Below are 26,803 nucleotides of genomic sequence, written 5' to 3' on the forward strand. Positions count from 1 at the left end.
TGTGTGTGTGTGTGTGTGTGTGTGTGTGTGATGGGTAGGTTTAGTGGCAGGGGCAGTGTGTGTGTGTGTGTGTGTGTGTGTGTGTGTGTGTGTATGTGTGTGTGTGTGTGTGTGTGTGTGTGTGTGTGATGGGTAGGTTTAGGGGCAGGGGCAGTGTGTTTGTGACCACACCAGACTCTGAACCGGACACACATCAGATCACACACACACACACACACACACACACACACACACACACACACACACACACACACACACACACACACACACACACACACACACACACACACACACACACACACACACACACACACACACACACACACACACACACACACACACACACACACACACACACTCACACAGAGACACACACAGGCTCTTTCACACACACACACACACACACACACACACACACACACACACACACACACACACACACACACACACACACACACACACACACACACACACACACACACACACACACACACACACACACACACACACACACACACACACTCACACAGAGACACACACAGGCTCTTTCACACTCACACACACACACACACACACACACACACACACACACACACACACACACACACACACACAGAGACACACACAGGCTCTTTCACACTCACACACACACACACACACACACACACACACACACACACACACACACACACACACACACACACACACACACACTTACATCATACATGACATCTCACACACCAGACTCTGAACCGGACACACATCAGATTACACACTCACACACACACACACACACACACACACACACACACACACACACACACACACACACACACACACACACACACACACACACACACACACACACACTAACACACACACACACACACACACACACACACACACATACATTTAGACCAGTGTGTTATTTGCTGTTTCTTTGTAATTATTTGTGAAGTATTTTCTGAGTGAAAATGGTTTCAGTGTAAATCCAACATTTGTCAGAATAAGGTCAGAAATATCTGCTCTGGGATATTATTTAAATTTAATTATGAACATAAGGCTCAGACATTACACATTTAAAACTAAAAATAAATGAAAATATTTACATATTGCATAGCAAAATTACAAACATTTAAAACTAAATACATGTTTTCAATTTAATGATGGAAATAAGGTTCAGACATTTGGAAAAATAAATAAAGCTGAATAGAAATATTTAAAGAAAAAACTAATAAAATGACAAAAGTGCATAAAAAATTACTGAAATGTAAAATTATATTTATTTTTTAAATTTAAACAAATGTAAAACTAAAATTAAAAAAAAAATTAATTAAAGCTAAATCGAAAGATTTACATAAAAACGAATAATACAAATCACAAAAGTGCAAAACAAAATTACTAACATTTGAAATTACATAATTTTTTTTTATTATTTAATAATGGAAATAAGGTTCAGACGTTTGGGGGGAAATGTTCAACTAAAAATAAATAAAGCTAAATAGATATTTCTAAAGGAAAGCCTAATAAAAATGACAAAAGTGCATAACAAATTTAAATAAATGTATTTTTAAGATTTAATAATGGACATTTAGATGTTTGGAACTAAATTAAAACTAAAATTAAATAAATGAAAGCTAAATATAAATATTTAAAGAAGTATTTTCAGTGCAAAGGGTTTAAAACTAAAAATAAAGCTAAATGAAAATATTTACAAAGTGCATAGAAAAATTACTAACATTTAAATGAAATAGATTTTTTTAATTGAATTCAGACGTTTGAAACAAAACAAATGAAAATAAATGAATACATTAAAGCTAAATGGAAATATTTACATAAAAACTAATAAAACGACTGAAAATATTTTTAAAACAAATATAAAAATAAATGTGAATTTAAATGATTAATAAATGCTATAATAACACAATCTGAACCCTGAGTGAGGAATTAAAGAAATAAAGAAATCTTGTGAGTTGGTTATTAATAATCATAATGCATATGAGAGATATCGCTGTTGCTCCTCCTCTTTATGTAAATGAGTGTCATGTGACTCCCTCAGGCGTCAGATCTGATCCTCAGGCTCTTCCCTCCATCTGGACGATCCTGAGCCGGAGATCCTGGAAGTGCTGGAGCTCTGGATCTTCATCCTCACACACATCCAGACTCAGGTCAAGACGCAGCTTCTCGGACTCTGAACCGGACACACACACACACACACACACACACACACACACACACACACACACACACACACACACACACACACACACACACACACACACACACACACACACACACACACACACACACACACACACACACACACACACACACACACACACACACACACTCACACAGAGACACACACAGGCTCTTTCACACACACACACACACACACACACACACACACACACACACACACACACACACACACACACACACACACACACACACACACACACACACACACACACACACACACACACACACACACACACACTTACATCATACATGACATCTCACACACCAGACTCTGAACCGGACACACATCAGATCACACACACACACACACACACACACACACACACACACACACACACACACACACACACACACACACACACACACACACACACACACACACACACACACACACACACACTTACATCATACATGACATCTCACACTCCAGACTCTGAACCGGACACACATCAGATCACACACACACACACACACCCTTACATCACACATGACATCTCACACACCAGACTCTGAACCGGACACACATCAGATCACACACACACACACACACACACACACACACACACACACACACACACACACACACACACACACACACACACACACCCTTACATCACACATGACATCTCACACTCCAGACTCTGAACCGGACACACATCAGATCACACACACACACACACACACACACACACACACACACACACACACACACACACACACACTTACATCATACATGACATCTCACACACCAGACTCTGAACCGGACACACATCAGATCACACACACACACACACACACACACACACACACACACACACACACACACACACACACACACACACACACACACACACACCCTTACATCACACATGACATCTCACACTCCAGACTCTGAACCGGACACACATCAGATCACACACACACACACACACACACACACACACACACACACACACACACACACACACACACACTTACATCATACATGACATCTCACACACCAGACTCTGAACCGGACACACATCAGATCACACACTCACACACACACACACACACACACACACACACACACACACACACACACACACACACACACACACACACACACACACACCCTTACATCACACATGACATCTCACACACCAGACTCTGAACCGGACACACATCAGATCACACACACACACACACACACACACACACACACACACACACACACACACACCCTTACATCACACATGACATCTCACACACCAGACTCTGAAACGGACACACATCAGATCACACACACACACACACACACACACACACACACACACACCCTTACATCACACATGACATCTCACACACCAGACTCTGAACCGGACACACATCAGATCACACACACACACACACACACACACACACACACACACACACACACACACACACACACACACACACCCTTACATCACACATGACATCTCACACTCCAGACTCTGAACCGGACACACATCAGATCACACACACACACACACACACACACACACACACACACACACACACACACACACACACACACACACACACACACACACACACACACACACACACACACCCTTACATCACACATGACATCTCACACACCAGACTCTGAACCGGACACACATCAGATCACACACACACACACCCTTACATCACACATGACATCTCACACACCAGACTCTGAGCATGTCCAGCACTGGAGGTTGAGTTTCTAGGCCAGAGCTGCTCATTAATATCTCCTCCCGATCATAAAGTGTGATCAGAGGAGTGTGTGTGGGGTTATTGATCATCTCCAGCAGAATCCAGCCCAGCAGCTCCAGCGTCTCCAAGGGAACAGAACTCACACCAGTCAGGCAGAACCAGGGCAAGGAGCTATTTCTGACGCAGGCCATGCTTTTTATGCAAAGCCACAGATGGCAAAGCACACACACACACACACACTCACACACACCTCGCTCTCAGGTTGTTTTCACCTTCACCTAGTTGAGCGCGCCGCAGGTAGTGGAGGATGTTGGGCAGGCCGAGGTCCAGGACGTCCCGCGGAGGGAATGAGAGAGGACAGTTCCTCAGACTCAAGGCCTTCAGCGACATCACATTACCTGCAGGAGAACACACACGTCACACACACATCTTCATCACGCCCTGTAGTGTGTGTGTGTGTGATATGAGACGCACCAGGCTCTGGAGGAAGCGCTGTGAGCGGATTGCCCTCCAGGAGGAGCGTCTTCAAGCACCTTCAACACTACAATAATCAAAACATGCATCATTTCATATCACAATTATGATTTGAGGAGGTTTGCTGGAAAACAAGACAAACATACTGAGGAACATCATTACAGCAACATCAAACGCTATACAAATACAAGAGTTCATTCTTATGTATTGTTATGCATTGTTTATACATTTTTATGCATTCTTTATATATTTTTATGCACTTTATACATGCATTTTTATACATTATTTATACATTTTTAGGCATTTTATACAGGCATATTTATGCATTTTATACATGCATTTTTGCTTTTTTATGCATTATTTATACATTTTTATGCATTTTATACATGCGTTTTTGCATTTTTATGCATTATTTATACATTTTTATGCATTATTTATAAATTTGTATGCATTTTATACATGCATTTTTGCATTTCTATGCATTTTTTATAAATTTTTATGCATTTTATACATGCATTTTTGCATTTCTATGCATTATTTATAAATTTTTATGCATTTTATACATGCATTTTTGCATTTCTATGCATTATTTATACATTTTTATGCATTTTATACATGCATTTTTGCATTTCTATGCATTATTTATAAAATTTGAATGCATTTAATACATGCATTTTTGCATTTTTATGCATTATTTATACATTTTTATGCATTTTATACATGCGTTTTGGCATTTTTATGCATTATTTATACATATTTATGCATTATTTATACATTTTTATGCATTTTATACATGCATTTTTATGCATTATTTATACATTTTTATGCATTTTATACAGGCATATTTATGCATTATTTATACATTTTTATGCATTTTATACATGCGTTTTTGCATTTCTATGCATTATTTATACATTTGTATGCATTTTATACATGCGTTTTTGCATTTTTATGCATTATTTATACATTTTTATGCATTTTATACATGCATTTTGGCATTTTTATGCATTATTTATAAATTTTTATGCATTTAATACATGCATTTTTGCATTTGTATGCATTATTTATACATTTTTATGCATTTTATACATGCGTTTTTGCATTTCTATGCATTATTTATACATTTGTATGTATTTTATACATGCATTTTGGCATTTTTATGCATTATTTATAAATTTTTATGCATTTAATACATGCATTTTTGCATTTTTATGCATTATTTATACATTTTTATTCATTTTACATGCGTTTTTGCATTTTTATGTATTTAATACATGCATTTTGGCCTTTTTATGCATTATTTATAAATTTTTATGCATTTAGTACATGCATTTTGGCATTTTTATGCATTATTTATACATTTTTATGCATTTTGTACATGCATTTTTATGCATTATTTATACATTTTTATGCATTTTATACATGTATGTTTTTTATGCAGTCTTTATGCATCATCATTCACAATAAATACATTGTAAGCTCTTTATGTAATTCCTCAACTCACAGCAATCTCTCAGTGGTTTGGTGTTGCTGTCATTCTGTGGACTAATATTTGTGTGTAAAGCTGTTAAATTGATCATCATCTTCATCTTCATCTTCCTCCTCCTCAGTGTTTCTGTCTGTTGTCCAGTGCTAAGGCATGGCTCATGAGCACTCAATACTTCAGCACATGTGAATGGCTGAAGCGGATACACACAGCTCCACTACAGGAGTCTGCAGCAGGTTCTGGTCATCAGGACAGTATAGTGTGCATTGATTATTACACCAACCACATTTACACTATCATTTTATCATGGAGAGGGATGGACATGCAACATTGTTAACATGTTAATGTTTTGTATTTAGCCCTCAGATATTCCTTATTATTTAGTCACACTCATACTCATTGATACTATTTTACACCTTAACTATTTTTCAAATAAATAAATGTTCTATATTTTAGTTCCTCTTTAGTTTAGTAATAATATTTACTGAATATTTTGAGGAGATCTTTTGGTACTAAATACTATTTGTGCAATAATTATTGTCAATGAATGACCACTTAAAATATTTTTCTTCTAATATTTTTTATTATTTATATTACAATTAGTGTAGTAATCAAGGTTAAAACAGAGAATTCCAATTCAAAGAGGCAAATTAGAGCCATTTTGTGGCAAAAATAATAATGTTCATTTGTAATGCCATTACCCACTATAGGTGCCTTTGTGGCTCTTTAATAAAGATAGTACATGTATCGTCTAGCTGCTCAAAAAAGTATTGCAGTATTGCATTTTAATAAATATTTAGATATGATCAAACACTGGACACTATAAGCACACACAAGTGAATAATAATGGGTGCGAGCACATGTCATTTAACCCAAGAAACGTTTAAAATAGTGCTAAGGCAAACTTATTTTTCCTGATATGTACAGTAGATATATAGGGGATATATAACCTAACACAGGGTTAGATGTAACACGCGTGTTTTAACCCTTTCCACACACGCCAGAATGACCAAACTCACTGTATTTACTAGTTGCCATATCAACGTTATTTAGAGAAAAAATTGTGCCAAAATGAAACAATCTCTGGAAGATATTACTGAACATGTATTTAATAATAGCAAAAGTACATTTCTTACCTAAGTTCATTTTTCATCTGTTTTTTGTGTTTATTTAAAAGAGGACAAATCTGATATTATTGTAATCTTCTATCTGTTATTGAACAGTTGAGATGTTGTTTAATGCTGATCTAACACACGAGCCGCGGTTAACCCCAGTTGTGCAGGTGTGTGTGTGTGTGTGTGTGTGTGTGTGTGTGTGTGTGTTAACACTGAGTTACAATCAGCCCCTATTAGAACTACACCATTATATTCTATACTTTTATGAATTATTGTGAGAAACCATGAGAAAAGGGTGAATAATGACTGAGAGATAATGTTCAGAAATGATGAATTATTATTATGTTTTTAACTCGTGTTTAGCGATGTGTTTGTAGTCAAACTCAAAAATGCTTATATTTTTAATGATAAAAAAATGCCATTATTTTATTTTAAAAAGTTAACAATTGTATTTTGTAGACAAAATATTTTAGTTTGTATTATATATTTTTTTGATTATATCAGAACATTTCCAGCTGTTATTTGCTCATGTTACTCCACCTATGGGGCATGTTGTCACATTTCACTTCCATTCTTTCGGGCTAAATCAAGAAAAACGTAAACACTGTATTAATGAAACAAAACCACATAATTGTACTAGACATGTGTGACATTAATGTGGGATTAAATAAATACTCTGAACCCCGAGTGGATTTACACAAACTGAGAGAGTCTAAAAGTGTTAGATTGTGCCCGCTCTCCTCTACATATGAACTGATACTGAATCAAAATAAGAGATTCTTTCCATCTAAACTGCTTATATTATGACCGGTAGGATAATCATATTTTAAAACAAAACAATGTTCTTCAGTCAAATACATGCCGTTTTGTTTTTTAACCGCTAGAGGGCAAAAATATACAAACTTTTTTTTTTTTTTCAGAGAGGAATCCTTTTATTTTTTTGTTGGTCAATGGTCGATTTCATTTGCCTCAAAATAGCAATGTATTTTTTGTTTTATTTTATTGCAATATTAACCCATAAGTACCCGGACCAATATATCCTTATAGGAAAATGATGGGGCATATAAAACAGGTTTAATGGACACTTGTAACATGTTTGTGCAGTTGTTGAAACACAACCCCTCCTTGTGAGAGATCTGTAATGTTACACATATGTCACATTGGGCTTTTATGATACATTTTTTATGTTACATATATGTCACATTGAGCATTTATTTCTCAGTTTAAAATTTTTTTTTTGCTAAATAGCAGTTTTTTTCTGTTTCTTTTCTTTTCCACAACACTTATCAAAATTATGCATATTATTAAAAAATTATTAACAAAACATATCACGCCATAGACAGATCTTCCAACACTTCTCCCCTGCTTGCTGAGTTTAACAATCATTGTTGTCAGTGAGATGTAGAGATGTAGAGATGTAGAGATGTAGAGATGTAGAGATGTAGAGATGTAGAGATGTAGAGATGTAGAGATGTAGAGATGTAGAGATGTAGAGATGTAGAGATGTAGAGATGTAGAGATGTAGAGATGTAGAGATGTAGAGATGTAGAGATGCTAGAGTCTGAAAACAGCTGCGGGACATTTTGTCATTTTCCCAAGTTTGCATGATTTCCTGACATTTGGTGCAGATCATGCGCAGATCAATACCAATCAATATTTCAATTATATTAAACAGTTCTGTTAACATTTTTCTGAGTCCCAGATTTTATATACACTCTAAAAAAAAAGGCTCGTAATCATAGGGGAACCTTTTTTAGTGCTATATAGCACCAATTTTGGTGCTTCAGTGGTTCTTCAGCGGTTCTTCAGAGGTGCTATATAGCACCTTAGTCAAAGAACCGGTGAAGAACCTCTGAAGAACCGGTGAAGAACCTCTGAAGAACCGCTGAAGAACCGCTGAAGAACCACTGAAGCACCAAAATTGGTGCTATATAGCACTAAAAAAGGTTCCCCTATGATTACGAGCCAAGAACCATTTTTGGTGCAATATAGAACCTTTTTTTTTTAGAGTGTAAAACATAGAGAAAATATATAACACTAAAAAAATTATTGAATCTGCTAAATTAATTGAGCAGCTCATTAATATTTTTCTTAATATGACAAATACATAACATCAAAATTCCACCAACTGTTGTAAGGCTAACAGCCCGATGTGACACATATGTCACCACAATATTTTCATAACTTGTTTTATATATTCTTTTTAAAGAAATGTATTAAAATCAGGTTAAGTGTAATATATGATAAGTTATTAAAATGTTAGCTACCTTTAGTAATAAAAACAAGTGTATTAAAAAATTGCTGGGATGTTGTGAGTCGTTGCTATGGCGACGACTCATGAAAGCGAAACCGAAAACTACGGCGAGCGTCGGAGGGCAAACAGTCCCTCATTTCTTAATTATATCATTTGTGAAACAGCGACAGTTAATCCAACCAAAATATAAAAGTAGAAATTAAATAAAATAAAGAAAATACCCCATTATGAAGTAGCGTGTAAAAATGTAACAAAATGGGTATATTTCGTAAAGCATTAATTACGTGGTTTTATTAATGTCAAAAATATTAGGCTATTATATTATCTATATATATTTTTTTTGATCAGCAGGGTTGTTATACTAGTTAACTAAAACCTTAACACATTTTTATACTTTAAATAAAAATATTCAAAACCTTTTTTTTTTTTATTTAAGCTATAGTTGCCATGGCAACATTTCTCATTTTAATTTACCCTGCTAAAATATTCAAAACTAAAAATAAATTTATAAAAACTATTGTATAAAACTATTTTAAACAGCTATTAAAAAAAAACAAAAAAAAAAACACAATTACTAAAACTTTACCTAAAATTAAAACGGAAAACATCAAATTAAAAACTGAAATATGAATACAAACTGTAATAGTATCTCATATATCATTACATTACGCGTTCAACTAAAAACAAATAACAAAATGTATGCACTCGTTTAAACGACAAAAGCTTTTAAAGATGTTTCAAAGTGTCAATGAAAACTTAGGGCTTGTAATAACAAAAAATCAAGCTTTATTGATCAATTCCTGTTATTGATAAAACTCATAAAAAGTTAAACCAGTGGCTCCAGAGAAATATTAGATTAAAAGGTTATGGTCTTGCTGATTAGCTACACAGCATCAGCTCTATATGTGGACAATAACACTTGTAAACTGATGATAATCTTCTAATGTTGTCTGGAGGAATCAAAACACAGTTGTAATGAATACATATGAAAATGAAGGTTTACATTTTCTAGATTTTAATACATCACATCACACTTTTAAAATTAATTGGATGAAAAACTTCTTAAAATGCAACTTTATTCCAAATGATATATTCTCCAAAGCTAGGTGGCCTACAGTTTCTTTCATTATGCAATTATAATATGGAAATATTGGCTGTAAATGTTTCTGCATTCCACAAACACACACTTCTTGCTTGCTTTATAAACACAACTTTTCTCCACATTCATATTTCATATGGAATGATCAAAATATTCTTTATAAAAACAGGTTTGGTTATTGCCACATAAATATCTTACTGTGAATAAAGTTAGAGAAGTTTCTTTCAAATTAATTCTAGCAAAAAGTTATCTTAGAAAGTTTAAAACATTTGTTTTGAGATTGTAACAATGCAAAACTCTTCTGGAAGGTATATTATTGATTTTGTGTACCCTCATTTTTCTTTATTTTGGAAATATGTTCTATTTGGTTTTGTTAATACAGAGAAAAACTTTGAAAAATAATTTTCCCTTATAAATCTATTACTTCTCTTAGTGAAATTTCATATTCATAAATGTACATTTTCTAATCATATAAGCCAAGTTTTTCTCGCTGAATTTCACCAATATCTTCAGACGCTTTCTGTATCGAAGAATGCCAAAGCAAGGACAACATTACACTCTAAAACAATGCTGGGTTAAAAATAACCCAAGTTGGGTTGAAAATGGACTAACCCAGCAATTGGGTTGTTTTAAGCAAACATTTAAACCAACCGCTGGGTTAAAACAACCCAATTGCTGGGTTAGACCATTTAAAACCAAACTTGGGTTATTTTTAACCCAGCATTTTTTAGTGTGTATCTTGTTGCGTTCTTTTTAAAATCCCCCTTTTATTTAGTATCTTATTTTTGGCTCAACGTGCTCCAATTGCAGATATTTTACTTTTGTTTTCTTTACTTTTATACGTTTAAAAAAATGCTGGGTTAAAAATAACCCAAGTTGGGTTGAAAATGGACTAACCCAGCAATTGGGTTGTTTTAACACAGAAATTGGGTTGTTTTAACTTGGGTTGTTTTAACACAGAAATTGGGTTGTTTTAAGCAAACATTTAAACCAACCGCTGGGTTAAAACAACACAATTGCTGGGTTAGTCCATTTTCAACCCAACTTGGGTTATTTTTAACCCAGCATTGTTTTAGTGTGTATCTTGTTGCGTTCTTTTTAAAATCCCCCTTTTATTTCGTATCTTATTTTTGGCTCAACATGCTCCAATTGCAGATATTTTACTTGTGTTTTCTTTACTTTTGTACATTTTAAAAAAATGCTGAGTTAAAAATAACCCAAGTTGGGTTGAAAATGGACTAACCCAGCAATTGGGTTGTTTTAACCCAGCGGTTGGGTTAAATGTTTGCTTAAAACAACCCAATCGCTGGGTTAGTCCATTTTCAACCCAACTTGGGTTATTTTTAACCCAGCATTTTTTATGCTGTATAGGTATCTTTGCATGTTTTTTTCTTTTTTTTTTCTCTTTTCTCTTTTCTTTTTTCCCCTCTGGCTGTTGTTCCTGTTCTTGTTCTCCCTATTGGTGCTATTAGTTATCCATCGTATATTTCTTTCTTAATATGTTTCTTTATTTGTAATGCTTATTGTTCTTAATAAAAAAAATTAAAAAAAATATTTTAATTTTTTTTAAAGAACAGGAAAAAACGCTCCCGTTTTTAGTGCATCATTGTCGTGTAAAATGTGTGTATTTTCTCTCTGTATGGAAACTGCACCTGGCGTAACCTGACAAAACCTTTTGTCCAGCTCGGTGTCGCGAACGTGCGTGTGCGCGCGCGCGCGTGCGTGCTCGAGGCGCGCGCAGGGGAGGTTGATATGCGCGCTGCAGCTGAAGCTCCGTCAGTCCGAGCAGGAGCGGGTCGTCGGCGTTTGTCACCCAGAGATGCTCGTGTTTTAGAGGCATCGCATCAGTTTCGGTCGCGCTGAAAGGAATGAGATCAGAGCATCAATGTTTCACTGGGGCAAGTGGAAGAAGAGGATGGGAGCGAACAGTTCATCCAAGAGACCCGTGTTCGACGACAAAGAGGATGGTGAGCAGCTCACATTACAACATCTGCACATCTGCACTCGCGCGAGCACGAAGAGTTGTGTGTGTAGATGATGCCTCGGTGTGTGTGTGTGTGATTGACAGCTCAGCTCTGACAGATGGGCTTTGGTCAATGCTTGCGTTTATTAAAACTATGGCATGAAATGTGTGTGTGATCTGTGAGAAAGGCGGACTTGGAGTTTCTGGATGCATGCACAATCTATTCTCATGTTTATTGAACAGGCATTATTCTACATTTAAGTTCACTTTTACTGAGTACTGTATGATTAATAGTGTAGTATGCCATAACTCATCATATGAATACAGAAGGCGGACCACACTGAGGTTATGATTGTGCAGAGATTTTACACAAATGTTCCACTTTTGTTGTTTTTTGCCTCTTTATTAAAGCGTGTTTCATTCCCAATGCAATTCCTGCAACAGTGTGTCTGTGGAGATCAGTGTGTTTGAACAGAACCTGCCATTACACCATTGGCTGTTTAATTGCTTAATTAGCGAGGATTATGTAAATCCAGGGGAATGATGCTCTTCATCAGAGCTTTGTGCTGGAGCTGATCTGGAGTCTGCTGTGGGTCAGAGTGTGTCTCAGAAACCAGGCCAGTTCACTGTGGGCTTAGAATCATGTGATGACCCATTTACTCACAGCACGGACTCCACACTTACTCCTGTGTTACTCCAACATCACTGCTCTACTGAGTGTGAACGGAATTACTGTGCAGGCTGTAGAGTAGAGTAGAGTAGAGTTGAATAGTTAGTAGAGTTGAGTATAGTAGAGTAGAATAGAGTAGAGTTGAGTAGAATACATTAGAGTTGAGTACAGTAGAGTTGAGTATAATTGAGTAGAGTACATTAGAGTTGTAGAGTTTTTTAGAGTAGTTTTTTTAGAGTTGAGTTGAGTAGATTACAGTAGAGTAGATTACAGTAGAGTTGAGTACAGGATAGTATAGTAGAGTAGTTGAGTTGAATTTAGTAGAGTTGAGTAGTTGAGTACAGTTGAGTAGAGTAAAGTTGTGTACAGTATAGTAGAGTAGAGTTTAGTAGTTGAGTAGAGTTTAGTAGAGTAGAGTTGAGTAGAGTTTAGTAGAGTTGAGTTGAGTTTAGTAGAGTTGAGTAAAGTAGAGTCGAGTTGTGTTTAGTAGAGTTGAGTACAGTAGAGTTTAGTAGAGTCGAGTTGTGTTTAGTAGAGTTGAGTACAGTAGAGTTGTGTTTAGTAGAGTAGGGTTGAGTTGAGTTGTGTTGTGTTTAGTAGAGTAGAGTAGAGTTGTGTTGAGTTGTGTTTAGTAGAGTTTCGTAGAGTAGAGTAGAATAGAGTTGAGTTGTGTTTAGTAGAGTAGAGTAGAGTTGTGTTGTGTTGTGTTTAGTAGAGTTTAGTAGAGTAGAGTTGTGTTGTGTTTAGTAGAGTTGAGTAGAGTAGAGTAGAGTTGTGTTTAGTAGAGTGGAGTTGTGTTTAGTAGAGTTTAGTAGAGTAGAGTTGTGTTGTGTTTAGTAGAGTTGAGTAGAGTTGTGTTGTGTTTAGTAGAGTAGAGTTGAGCTGTGTTTAGTAGAGTAGAGTAGAGTTGTGTTTAGTAGAGTAGAGTTGAGTTGTGTTTAGTAGAGTTGAGTTGTGTTTAGTTGAGTTGAGTTGTGTTTAGTAGAGTAGAGTAGAGTAGTGTTTAGTAGAGAAGAGTAGAGTAGAGTAGAGTTCAGTTGTGTTTAGTAGAGTAGAGTAGAGTAGAGTAGAGTAGAGTTGAGTTGTGTTTAGTAGAGTTGAGTTGTGTTTAGTAGAGTTGAGTTGTGTTTAGTTGAGTTGAGTTGTGTTTAGTAGAGTAGAGTAGAGTAGTGTTTAGTAGAGAAGAGTAGAGTAGAGTAGAGTTCAGTTGTGTTTAGTAGAGTAGAGTAGAGTAGAGTAGAGTAGAGTAGAGTAGAGTAGAGTTGAGTTGTGTTTAGTAGAGTAGAGTATAGTTGAGTTGTGTTTAGTAGAGTAGAGTAGAGTTGTGTTTAATAGAGTTTAGTAGAGTAGAGTTGAGTTGTGTTTAGTAGAGTATAGTAGAGTATAGTAGAGTAGAGTAGAGTTGAGTTGTGTTTAGTAGAGTGTAGTAGAGCAGAGTAGAGTAGAGTTCAGTTGTGTTTAGTAGAGTAGAGTTGTGTTTAGTAGAGTTTAGTAGAGCAGAGTAGAGTAGAGTTCAGTTGTGTTTAGTAGAGTAGAGTTGAGTTTAGTAGAGTTTAGTAGAGTAGAGTAGAGTTCAGTTGTGTTTAGTAGAGTAGAGTTGAGTTTAGTTAGAGTTTAGTAGAGTAGAGTAGAGTAGAGTTCAGTTGTGTTTAGTAGAGTAGAGTTGTGTTTAGTAGAGTTTAGTAGAGTTCAGTTGTGTTTAGTAGAGTTTAGTAGAGTTTAGTAGAGTTTAGTAGAGTTTAGTAGAGTTTAGTAGAGTAGAGTAGAGTTCAGTTGTGTTTAGTAGAGTTTAGTAGAGAAGAGTAGAGTAGAGTAGAGTTGTGTTTAGTAGAGTAGAGTAGAGTTGAGTTGTGTTTAGTAGAGTTTAGTAGAGTAGAGTAGAGTAGAGTTGAGTTGTGTTTAGTAGAGTAGAGTAGAGTTGAGTTGTGTTTAGTAGAGTAGAGTAGAGTTGTGTTTAGTAGAGTTTAGTAGAGTAGAGTAGAGTTGAGTTGAGTTGTGTTTAGTAGAGTATAGTAGAGTAGAGTAGAGTTCAGTTGTGTTTAGTAGAGTAGAGTAGAGTAGAGTTCAGTTGTGTTTTGTAGAGTAGAGTTGTGTTTAGTAGAGTGTAGTAGAGTAGAGTAGAGTTCAGTTGTGTTTAGTAGAGTAGAGCAGAGTAGAGTTCAGTTGTGTTTAGTAGAGTAGAGTTGTGTTTAGTAGAGTAGAGTAGAGTAGAGTTCAGTTGTGTTTAGTAGAGTAGAGTTGTGTTTAGTAGAGTAGAGTTGTGTTTAGTAGAGTAGAGTAGAGTAGAGTTCAGTTGTGTTTAGTAGAGTAGAGTTGTGTTTAGTAGAGTAGAGTTGTGTTTAGTAGAGTAGAGTTGTGTTTAGTAGAGTAGAGTAGAGTAGAGTTCAGTTGTGTAGAGTAGAGTAGAGTAGAGTAGAGTAGAGTAGAGTAGAGTAGAGTAGAATAGAGTAGAGTAGAGTAGAGTAGAGTAGAGTAGAGTAGAGTAGAGTAGAGTAGAGTAGAGTAGAGTTGTGTTTAGTAGAGTTTAGTAGAGTACAGTTGTGTTTAGTAGAGTTTAGTTTAGTAGAGTAGAGTAGAGTAGAGTAGAGTAGAGTAGAGTAGAGTAGAGTAGAGTAGAGTAGAGTAGAATAGAGTAGAGTAGAGTAGAGTAGAGTAGAGTAGAGTAGAGTTGTGTTTAGTAGAGTTTAGTAGAGTACAGTTGTGTTTAGTAGAGTTTAGTTTAGTAGAGTAGAGTAGAGTATAGTAGAGTAGAGCAGAGTAGAGTAGAGTAGAGTTGGGGTTAGGAGAGTTGAGTAGAGTAGAGTTGTGTTGTGTTTAGTAGAGTTGAGTAGAGTAGAGTAGAGTAGAGTAGAGTTGTGTTCAGGATAGAGCGATGGGAAGTTGTTTTAGATTAGGGTTTTATTTTTTGTGACTAGTAATGTTATGTTAATGTTCTCTCAAAGTTATGAGCAAACGTTCTTCCAGTAACGTTTATAGAACGTTCGTTCAGTGTGATCTGGTCTTTAATAACGTCCTCAAATGTTCAAATAATGTTTTCTTAACATTCACATTCAGAAATAATATTTCTATAACTTAATGTGAACATTAGCAAAACCTTCTGAGAACATGTTTTTGTTCACTGAGAGACAAATCAGATAAAAGAACTCAAAGCATTGTCTTTATCCAGTGTGTGGAAGTGTGTGTTGTTGTGTCTTTATCCAGTGTGTGGAAGTGTGTGTTGTTGTGTCTTTTATGCAGTGTGTGGAAGTGTGTGTTGTTGTGTCTTTATCCAGTGTGTGGAAGTGTGTGTTGTTTCTTTATCCAGTGTGTGGAAGTGTGTGTTGTTGTTTCTTTATCCAGTGTGTGTTGTTGTTTCTTTATCCAGTGTGTGGAAGTGTGTGTTGTTGTGTCTTTATCCAGTGTGTGGAAGTGTGTATTGTTGTGTCTTTATCCAGTGTGTGGAAGTGTGTGTTGTTGTGTCTTTATCCAGTGTGTGGAAGTGTGTGTTGTTTCTTTATCCAGTGTGTGGAAGTGTGTGTTGTTGTTTCTTTATCCAGTGTGTGGAAGTGTGTGTTGTTGTGTCTTTATCCAGTGTGTGGAAGTGTGTATTGTTGTGTCTTTATCCAGTGTGTGGAAGTGTGTGTTGTTGTGTCTTTATCCAGTGTGTGGAAGTGTGTGTTGTTTCTTTATCCAGTGTGTGGAAGTGTGTGGTGTTGTGTCTTTATCCAGTGTGTGGAAGTGTGTGTTGTTGTGTCTTTATCCAGTGTGTGGAAGTGTGTGTTGTTGTTTCTTTATCCAGTGTGTGGAAGTGTGTGTTGTTTCTTTATCCAGTGTGTGGAAGTGTGTGTTGTTGTGTCTTTATCCAGTGTGTGGAAGTGTGTGTTGTTGTGTCTTTATCCAGTGTGTGGAAGTGTGTGTTGTTGTTTCTTTATCCAGTGTGTGTGAGCTGCACTTTATTGATCATCTTTGAGCCGCGCGCTCTCCTAATGCGGGAGATTTTGAAATTAGAAATAAAAGACCGCAATAGGAGCGAGTGCAGCAACAGCACTGGTCAGATCATTCAGTTTCTTTACTTTTAATAAAGATGATTGTGTGTTGAGCACCTGCGACTTTACTTTCAGTAGTGTGTGTGTTTGCTTGATGAAGAGATACAGCTGCTCATCTGCGGCGATGCGTGCTTCCCCACATAGAAAGAACCTATATGAGGATATATGTGCATATATGAAACCTATATGAGGATATATGAAACCTATATGAGGATATATGCGCATATATGAAACCTATATGAGGATATATGTGCATATATGAAACCTATATGAGGATATATGAAACCTATATGAGGATATATGAAACCTATATGAGGATATATGTGCATATATGAAACCTATATGAGGATATATGAAACCTATATGAGGACATATGAAACCTATATGAGGATATATGCGCATATATGAAACCTATATGAGGATATATGAAACCTATATGAGGATATATGAAACCTATATGAGGATATATGAAACCTATATGAGGATATATGTGCATATATGAAACCTATATGAGGATATATGAAACCTATATGAGGATATATGTGCATATATGAAACCTATATGAGGATATATGCGCATGTATGAAACCTATATGAGGATATATGAAACCTATATGAGGATATATGAAACCTATATGAGGATATATGCGCATGTATGAAACCTATATGAGGATATATGAAACCTATATGAGGATATATGCGCATATATGAAACCTATATGAGGATATATGAAACCTATATGAGGATATATGCGCATATATGAAACCTATATGAGGATATATGTGCATATATGAAACCTATATGAGGATATATGTGCATATATGAAACCTATATGAGGATATATGAAACCTATATGAGGATATATGAAACCTATATGAGGATATATGAAACCTATATGAGGATATATGTGCATATATGAAACCTATATGAGGATATATGCGCATATATGAAACCTATATGAGGATATATGAAACCTATATGAGGACGTATGCGCATATATGAAACCTATATGAGGACGTATGCGCATATATGAAACCTATATGAGGATATATGCGCATATATGAAACCTATATGAGGATATATGAAACCTATATGAGGATATATGCGCATATATGAAACCTATATGAGGATATATGTGCATATATGAAACCTATATGAGGATATATGTGCATATATGAAACCTATATGAGGATATATGAAACCTATATGAGGATATATGTGCATATATGAAACCTATATGAGGATATATGCGCATATATGAAACCTATATGAGGATATATGCGCATATATGAAACCTATATGAGGATATATGCGCATATATGATAATATATATGCTGCATATATGCCACATATAGGCAAAATTGAGGTGCATATATGTGCATATACAGGCCATATAGGTCTCCTGTATTGCTTCATTATATCCACATATAAGCCCAATACATAAAATATATGTCTCCTATAGCTCATGGCAGGATCTGGTCATTTTGTAGCTCATATCTCACTTTGGCAACTGTCATACATGATGCCTAGCTCATATTATCTATTATCAATGCAATAACTAAGAACTAACTAAAAAAAATTATGCAAGAACTTATGTATGTGCGAGCACGTGAAATTGTTTGTAATTGGCATGTTATGGAATTTAACTATGGCTATTAGGTGAGAGGAGATGGAAAGCTATGATGTCTACACGTTTTCCTGAAACATTTACAAGGTTGATTCTTTCTTTTATGAAGATAGTGGAAAAGAAGGAAATGTATAACAAAATGGTTTGTCGTTTTTTTTAATTTTGTCAATCAAGCCTTTTTTTCCAATTTCAAGTCACATCCAGATTCATATTACAGCTCACACACATCCACACATTCACCGTTACATCCACCAAATGCAATGCAATGTTTTCTGTATGGTCTTAATGCAGTTTCTAGATGAATATGGCTGAAAGGTCATTACAGTCTAAATGTAGCAACAAAAAAAGTACATAGGTGAACATATAGGTATATGCAGAGGTGTAGTGGTAAAAAAAGAGGTGGGTAAACTATAAATTCTGGGTGACCGCATCGTGGTCACGGTAAGGTGGGCCACTGCCTACCGGTGTATAACGTATCCTGATGATAGCTATTGTTCTCAGAGAGAACAAAAATATTTAAGAGATATAGAGAGGGGAGGCTTATATCCAGGGGTTCCAATGCAATGCACTTGTACATAATGATTAGATTTGGGATTATTTTCATAGTCGATTAATCTGTTGAATATTTTCTCAAGTAATCGATTAGTTGTTTGGTCTATAATATGTCCGAAAAAATGTGGATCAGTGTTTCCCAAAAGCCCAGGATGACTCGTTTTGTCCACAACTCAGTTTACTGTCACATATGAGAGAACACACTAGAACATATTCACATTAAACAAGCTGGAATCAAAGAATTTAACTTTTGTCTTAAAAAAATACTCAAGCCGACAAATCGATTATCAAAGTAGTTGTCGATTACAGTTTTTGCCCATTGCTAATGAGGCAGGTGCAGATTAACGACAGAAGGATGAATTTGGTGAAGAAGAGCGAGAGCTTTGTGTTGATGATGACAGGGTGCAGACAGCGATCGCTTGCGATTGCATTTAGAATGTAAACTTTTGATGAATTTATGAGAAATCTACAGACGCAAACAGGAAGTAAAACTCCCATTGATTTTTCTCCATAAGGATTTAGATTATCAGCCATAATGTCTAAAACATCTGAGGTAGACTGACCACGAGTTGTGAAACGAAAGTTTCTGCTTCTGTAGCTAGAGGTCTGTAAGAAAAACTACACTACCCACAGCCCTAGCTTAACAGCGACGCCTCTGATTGGTCCAACTCGCTGTTATTACCATAGAAACGTTTACTGTACCCGCTAACGGCTGTAGCGATAACAATAACTAGCTAGCTGACTAGCAAAGGGAGCTTGTTGTCACAAACTTTCAGTGAAACTTTCAGTTCCAGAGAATGCATATAATTACATCCAGTTATTTATCTGATAATAATGTATCCTGAATTTTACTTGTAGGCCTACATTGGCTAATGGGAAAAGGAAGAGGTGACTTGTTGAGTCAGTGGCATGAATCTAACCGTGAACCAAATTAACCCCAAAAACATAAAGTTTTGTTCTGTTTTCCCGAGCTCACTCACTTTGGGCTTGTAGCCGAGCCCGTTTTCTGGCATTAGGAGGAGAGCTGCTGTCTTGACGGCGCTAAAAAAATTGCCGGATATCTATGTTTGAATCTTGGTTGCGTGTCGTTCATGAATGATTCGTTCATTTTGAACGAATCTTTAATATGACTCGGGACTACCGAGTTGTCTCAGAGAGTGATTCGTTAATTTTGTGTTGACCGCGTGTGCGCATTACGCAACATATGGGTTCTGATCATAGACCGTAAAAAAATAAAATTCTGATTCTGAATCGACAGGTGAGATCCGAGTCTTTTGTTCTTCATGTCCGTCCCATAGACGGAAAGAGAAAAGATTAGTTCATTTTGCTGAACGAGACTCAAAGATCCGAGTCAGTAAAATGATCCGAACTTCCCACTAATCACACTGACAGTTGCAGCGCAATATGAAAGACTTCGTCTAATTGTACAACAAACAACCGATGAAAATGAACAATATGAAACTAAAACGACATAAGCTTAATTTAAAATGGCTTAGGAACTGTAGGCTATTTAGAAGTGGATAAACTCAATTTAGAGGTGGATAAACGCACTTTGGAGGTGGGTAAACGCTATTTCCGAATTTTGAGAGGTGCGTAAACGGCGTTTACGTGCGTTTAGCCTCCACTACATCCCTGGGTATATGAGTAAGTACCTAGGTATATGTATGCGCGTGCATATATGTACATATAATATAGAAAAAACGGCCAATTTTATATATGTCACATATGTTCAAAACCTATATCAAAACATATATGTTCATATAGATTATTTCCATGTGGGTCAGTATGTCATATAGCCAATAACACGCTCTTACACGTTCATTTTTTTGCATTGTTGCGAGGAGTAACATTTATGTGGTTTCAACAACCAGATGCGTTTAGACTGTAGTTCTGACTGTGTTAGCGCCACCTCCTGAAGTGGCTTTTAGTATTTTCTATTTGTTCTAAACGCTCCTGTTGTCTTCTGTGCCCAGGCTTGAGTTTTGTTTGATACACTCAAGAAGTGTGTTTTCTTTGAGCTAGTCAAATTAAATGAATGACAAATTAGCCTATTGGCAAGAAACCTTTTATGCAACACATCTACACATTTTTTGTTATGGCTTTGTCTATGATAATTATGTATGTAATAATGTGCGCTGCATTGTCCCTGACAAATACATTAATAAATAAATAAAATCAATAAATTATAAACATGAGGATGCAGTGCACCGTGATATCGAACCGAACCGAATCGATGGCATGATAATCGTAATCGAACCGAACCGTGAGACCAGGTTCACACCGCTACTGAAGGACGGGTGTGTGTGTTCTCAGGGACTCTGAGTGTGTTGAGCGGGCACGCTCCGATCATTAGCAGATCCTCAGTTCTCTGGGAAAGACACGAGATCTGATCCGTCTGGTGTTCGCACCCTTCCAGCAGATTCTCACATCCGGGATCGGTGCGCCGGAGGAGCGGGTTTGAGTCGCGGCAGCGCACGGACGCTTTGATGCTGCGAGATGAGAAGCGGGTTATTCCTCATGATGATCGCGCCGGGAGGGAGTCTGTGAAGCCTCACTTTAACACGTGTGTGTGTGTGTGTGTGTGTGTGTGTGTGTGTGTGTGTGTGTGTGTGAGCGCCGGGAGGGAATCTGTGAAGCCCCGCTTTAACACACACAGTCCAAAAGAACATCAGAGAGACATCATTCACTCACGAATGCTCTTCTCTTATATTTTCACGTTAAACTCCGTCCTCATTATGCTGCTCTTTAAAGGAACACTCCACTTTTTTTGGAAAATAGGCTCATTTTACAAGTCCCCTAGAATTAAATAGTTGAGTTTTACCGTTTTTGAATCCATTCAGCCGATCTTTGTATCTGGCGGTAGCACTTTTAACATAGCTTAGCATACATCAGTGATTCTAATCAGTCCATTAGCATCTCATTCAAAAAATGACCAAAGACACTTTCAATATTTAAAACTTGACTCTTCTACAGTTCCATCGTGTGCTAAGACCAACTGAAAATGAAGAGTTGTGATTTTCTACACCTATATGGCTAGGAACTACTTTCTCATTCCTGCGTAATGGTCGCGGATCTTCGCGGCCGTACCATGGCTGCAGCGGCGCAATGATATTACAGCGTCTGAAAGTAGCCCAGCTAGGGAACATTCAATGTGACGGCACTAAGTTTGTGTAGTTGCAGAGAAAGTTTCAGGCTTGCAGCCGACAAATTGTGTTGTGGCTTTAGCTGTGTGATTAGCCATGGTTTTGTGTGTTGTAAAGGCTGTGATAGTAAGTCGAAGGTGTAACTACCACCATGTTTCACAGAATATCAACCAATCATTGCGCCGCTGCAGCCATGGTACGGCCGCGAAGATCCGCGACTATTACGCAGGAATGAAAAAGTAGTTCCTAGCCATATAGGTGTAGAAAATCGCAACTTTTCATTTTCAGTTGGTCTTTGCACACGATGTAACTGCAGAAGAGTCAAGTTTTAAATAGGAAAAATATTGAAAGTGTCTTTGGTCATTTTTTGAATGAGATGCTAATGGACTGATCAGAATCACTGATGTATGCTAAGCTATGCTAAAAGTGCTACCGCCAGATACAAAGATCGGCTGAATGGATTCAAAAACGGTAAAACTCAACTATTTAACTCTAGGGGACTTGTAAAATGAGCCTATTTTCAAAAAAAGTGGAGTGTTCCTTTAACATACAAGAATGAGCAACTAAATGAGCGTTTAATTATAAAGCACTGCAAATTAATAAAAGACAATTTGCACTCAGTAATATTAATAACTGCCTGTGGCTATTCACTAACAGCAAAAATGATTTTCTTCACACTCAGTGTAAATAAGAGTTAGACGCCATTTATACTTTATTGGCAGATATTATTTGCACCTCAGTGTGTTGTTCTATACAATAACCAATATTAACAACATATTCAGTGTATATGATTTATATCTACACTCTAAAAAATGCTGGGTTAAAAATAACCCAAGTTGGGTTGAAAATGGACTAACCCAGCGATTGTTTTTTTTAAGCAAACTTTTAACCCAACCGCTGGGTTAAAACAACCCAATTGCTGGGTTAGTCCATTTTCAACCCTTGGGTTATTTTTAACTCAGCATTTTTTAGAGTGTATTAAAATCAATCTTATTTGGATATCCCTAAAACCTCCCTACACATACCCGTTAAACACTTTATTCCCTTTATTAATTACCCGTTTGGTACTTCAAATATGCATAGATCGGTGAAAGACCGCCTCCGCAGAAGAAGATCAAAGCCTACTTCTACATCATCACGTCTTTGGCCCCGCCCACTGGTGTGTTAGTGAGATGACAAGGAGAGATGAAAGATAACATCAGGATCTAATGCTATGGATGTTTATTTATTCTCAGTCTCAGTTGAGCATTATTTATTTGTGTTCGCTACATTTGACTGTGGATTCTTTGGGAAATCAGTCGCAGTTTCAGTTCAGGCTTTGCAAACAGATTTTTAGGATATGGACTCGACAGGAATTAAAAACGTATGCGCTCAATTGAGTTGGATACTTTTTTTTATCTGATAAGAAGACATGCGCATAAACTATGATGGAAACACGTTTACCGAATAAATCCCTCGATGTGTGACTGGCTCAGCAGAGGCTGTGATTGGATAACTGGCATAACCAGCGGACCAATGGCGTCGCAGCATCTCTAATGTTGGTTTGGTGGCTCTGAAACGCCTTAGTCAAAGTCTGTGGTCATAATGATTTGGTTTCATTCCTCCAGAAGTGTTGAGTGTGTGAGTGTGTGTGTGAGTGTTTGTGTGTGTGTGAGTGTGTGTGTGTGTGAGTGTGTGTGTGTGTGTGTGTGAGTGAGTGAGTGAGTGAGTGTTTCACCTGACGCTCTGAGACGACACTCATTTATGATGTGTGTGTGTGTGTGTGTGTGTGTGTGTGTTTCGCCTGATGCTCTGAGATGACACTCATTTATGATGTGTGTGTGTGTGTGTGTGTGTGTGTGTGTGTGTGTGTGTGTGTGTGTTTCACCTGATGCTCTGAGACGACACTCATTTATGATGTGTGTGTGTGTGTGTTTCGCCTGACGCTCTGAGACGACACTCATTTATGATGTGTGTGTGTGTGTGTGTGTGTGTTTCGCCTGACGCTCTGAGACGACACTCATTAATGATGTGTGTGTGTGTGTTTCGCCTGACGCTCTGAGACGACACTCATTTATGATGTGTGTGTGTGTGTGTGTTTCGCCTGATGCTCTGAGACGACACTCATTTATGATTCGTAACTTTGGATGGAAACAGCTAATGGTGGGTGGAGTTAGTGTAAATAACATCTGCCACCAAGACGAGCCATTTGCACTTGGTATAAATAAATCCGTAATTAATTCACTTCACCGAAACGATCAGATGAGATAATGATTGAATAATGATTGAATATGATTGAATAATGAATATGATTGAATAATGTTTGAATAATGATTGAATAATGATTGAATGATGAATATGATTGAATGATGAATAATGATTGAATGATGAATAATGATTGAATGATGAATAATGATTGAATAATGATTGAATGATTGAATAATGATTGAATGAATAATGATTGAATGAATAATGATTGAAATATGAATAATGATTGAATGATGAATAATGATTGAACAATGATTGAATATGATTGAACAATGATGAATAATGATTGAATGATGAATCATGATTGAATAATGATTGAATGATGAATAATGATTGAATGATGATTGAAAATGATTGAATGATTGAATGATTGAATATGATTGAATAATGATTGAATAATGATGAATAATGATTCAATAATGATGAATAATGATTGAATGATGAATCATGATTGAATAATGATTGAATGATGAATCATGATTGAATAATGATTGAATGATGAATAATGATTGAATAATGATTGAAAATGATTGAATGATTGAATGATTGAATATGATTGAATAATGATTGAATAATGATGAATAATGATTCAATAATGATGAATAATAATGAATAATGATTGAATAATGATGAATAATGATTGAATAATGATTGAATAATGATGAATAATGATTGAATAATGATTGAATAATGATGAATAATGATTGAATAATGATTGAATATGATTGAATAAGGATGAATAATGATTGAATAATGATTGAATAATGATTGAATGATTGAATATGATTGAATAATGATTGAATAATGATTGAATGTGATTGAATATGATTGAATAATGATTGAATATGATTGAATATGATTGAATATGATTGAATAATGATTGAATAATGATTGAATAATGATAAATAATGATTGAATAATGATTGAATAATGATTGAATAATGATTGAATAATGATAAATAATGATTGAATAATGATTGAATATGATTGAATAATGATTGAATAATGATTGAATATGATTGAATGATTGAATATGATTGAATAATGATTGAATAATGATTGAATAATGATGAATAATGATTGAATAATGATGAATAATGATTGAATAATGATGAATAATGATTGAATATGATTGAATAATGATTGAATATGATTGAATAATGATTGAATAATGATTGAATATGATTGAATGATTGAATATGATTGAATAATGATTGAATATGATTGAATAATGATAAATAATGATTGAATAATGATTGAATATGATTGAATAATGATTGAATAATGATTGAATATGATTGAATGATTGAATAATGATTGAATAATGATTGAATAATGATTTAATAATGATGAATAATGATGTATAATGATTGAATAATGATGAATAATGATTGAATAATGATGAATAATGATTGAATATGATTGAATAATGATTGAATATGATTGAATAATGATTGAATAATGATTGAATATGATTGAATGATTGAATATGATTGAATAATGATTGAATATGATTGAATAATGATTGAATAATGATGAATAATGTCCTGTTTATGGATGTAAAGCTGCTTTGAATCAACATGTATTGTGTGAAGCTGACCTGACGTAAAGCGCCACATCATCTGCTGATATTAGAGCTGTGTGAAATCATTCCTCTTCAGAAGAAAGAGACAGAGTGTAATGACAGACTTTACATTTTGGGGTGAATTATTCCTTTAATTTTTAATCTAAAAACCGGCGTGTTAGTAGAGACGAGCATGCGTTTACAACACTTCTGGAGAAGAGCAGAGCCTGAGCTGACCTCGATAACGTGACGACTGATGCCCAAGCACACACTGCAGGGTGCAGTGCGTCACACACACGCTCCGATATGTTATTGAAATCAAATATGCATGAGCTGAGAATAAACATTTCACATTTGCTTAGTGAAACAGTCATTTGTATTTGATAACACTGCGGTGTGTGTGTGTGCATCATTTGCATGTCTGCTCCTGTAATGAAGGAGGTAAAGACTCGGCTGTGAAACACTTATCAAGCTCTCAGAGTCCCAGATCTCTCTCTCTCTCTCTCTCTCTCTCTCTCTCTCTCTCTGTTCGGAGCTTCAGTCTGACTGCTTTACCACTAATTCCAAGTTGCTCTCTTGGCTGGCATCAATAATTCAGCAG

The 26,803-nt window shown here is 36.0% G+C and overlaps 1 protein-coding gene across 1 annotated transcript in view; it reads left to right on the forward strand.

Annotated features, from left to right (window-relative positions):
• Window positions 1–12,297: 12,297 nt before the first annotated feature.
• Window positions 12,298–26,803, forward strand: part of stk32c (serine/threonine kinase 32C) — a gene marked incomplete at both ends in the record, with an annotated part of 117,913 nt that continues 103,407 nt past the window's right edge. The window contains one exon of the mRNA XM_079843405.1: window positions 12,298–12,379. Within this exon, the coding sequence (XP_079699531.1) occupies window positions 12,298–12,379 (82 nt within the window). The remainder of the gene's footprint in view (window positions 12,380–26,803) is intronic.

Source organism: Gobio gobio (assembly GCF_949357685.1).
Source record: "Gobio gobio genome assembly, chromosome: 18".
Lineage (NCBI taxonomy): Eukaryota > Metazoa > Chordata > Actinopteri > Cypriniformes > Gobionidae > Gobio > Gobio gobio.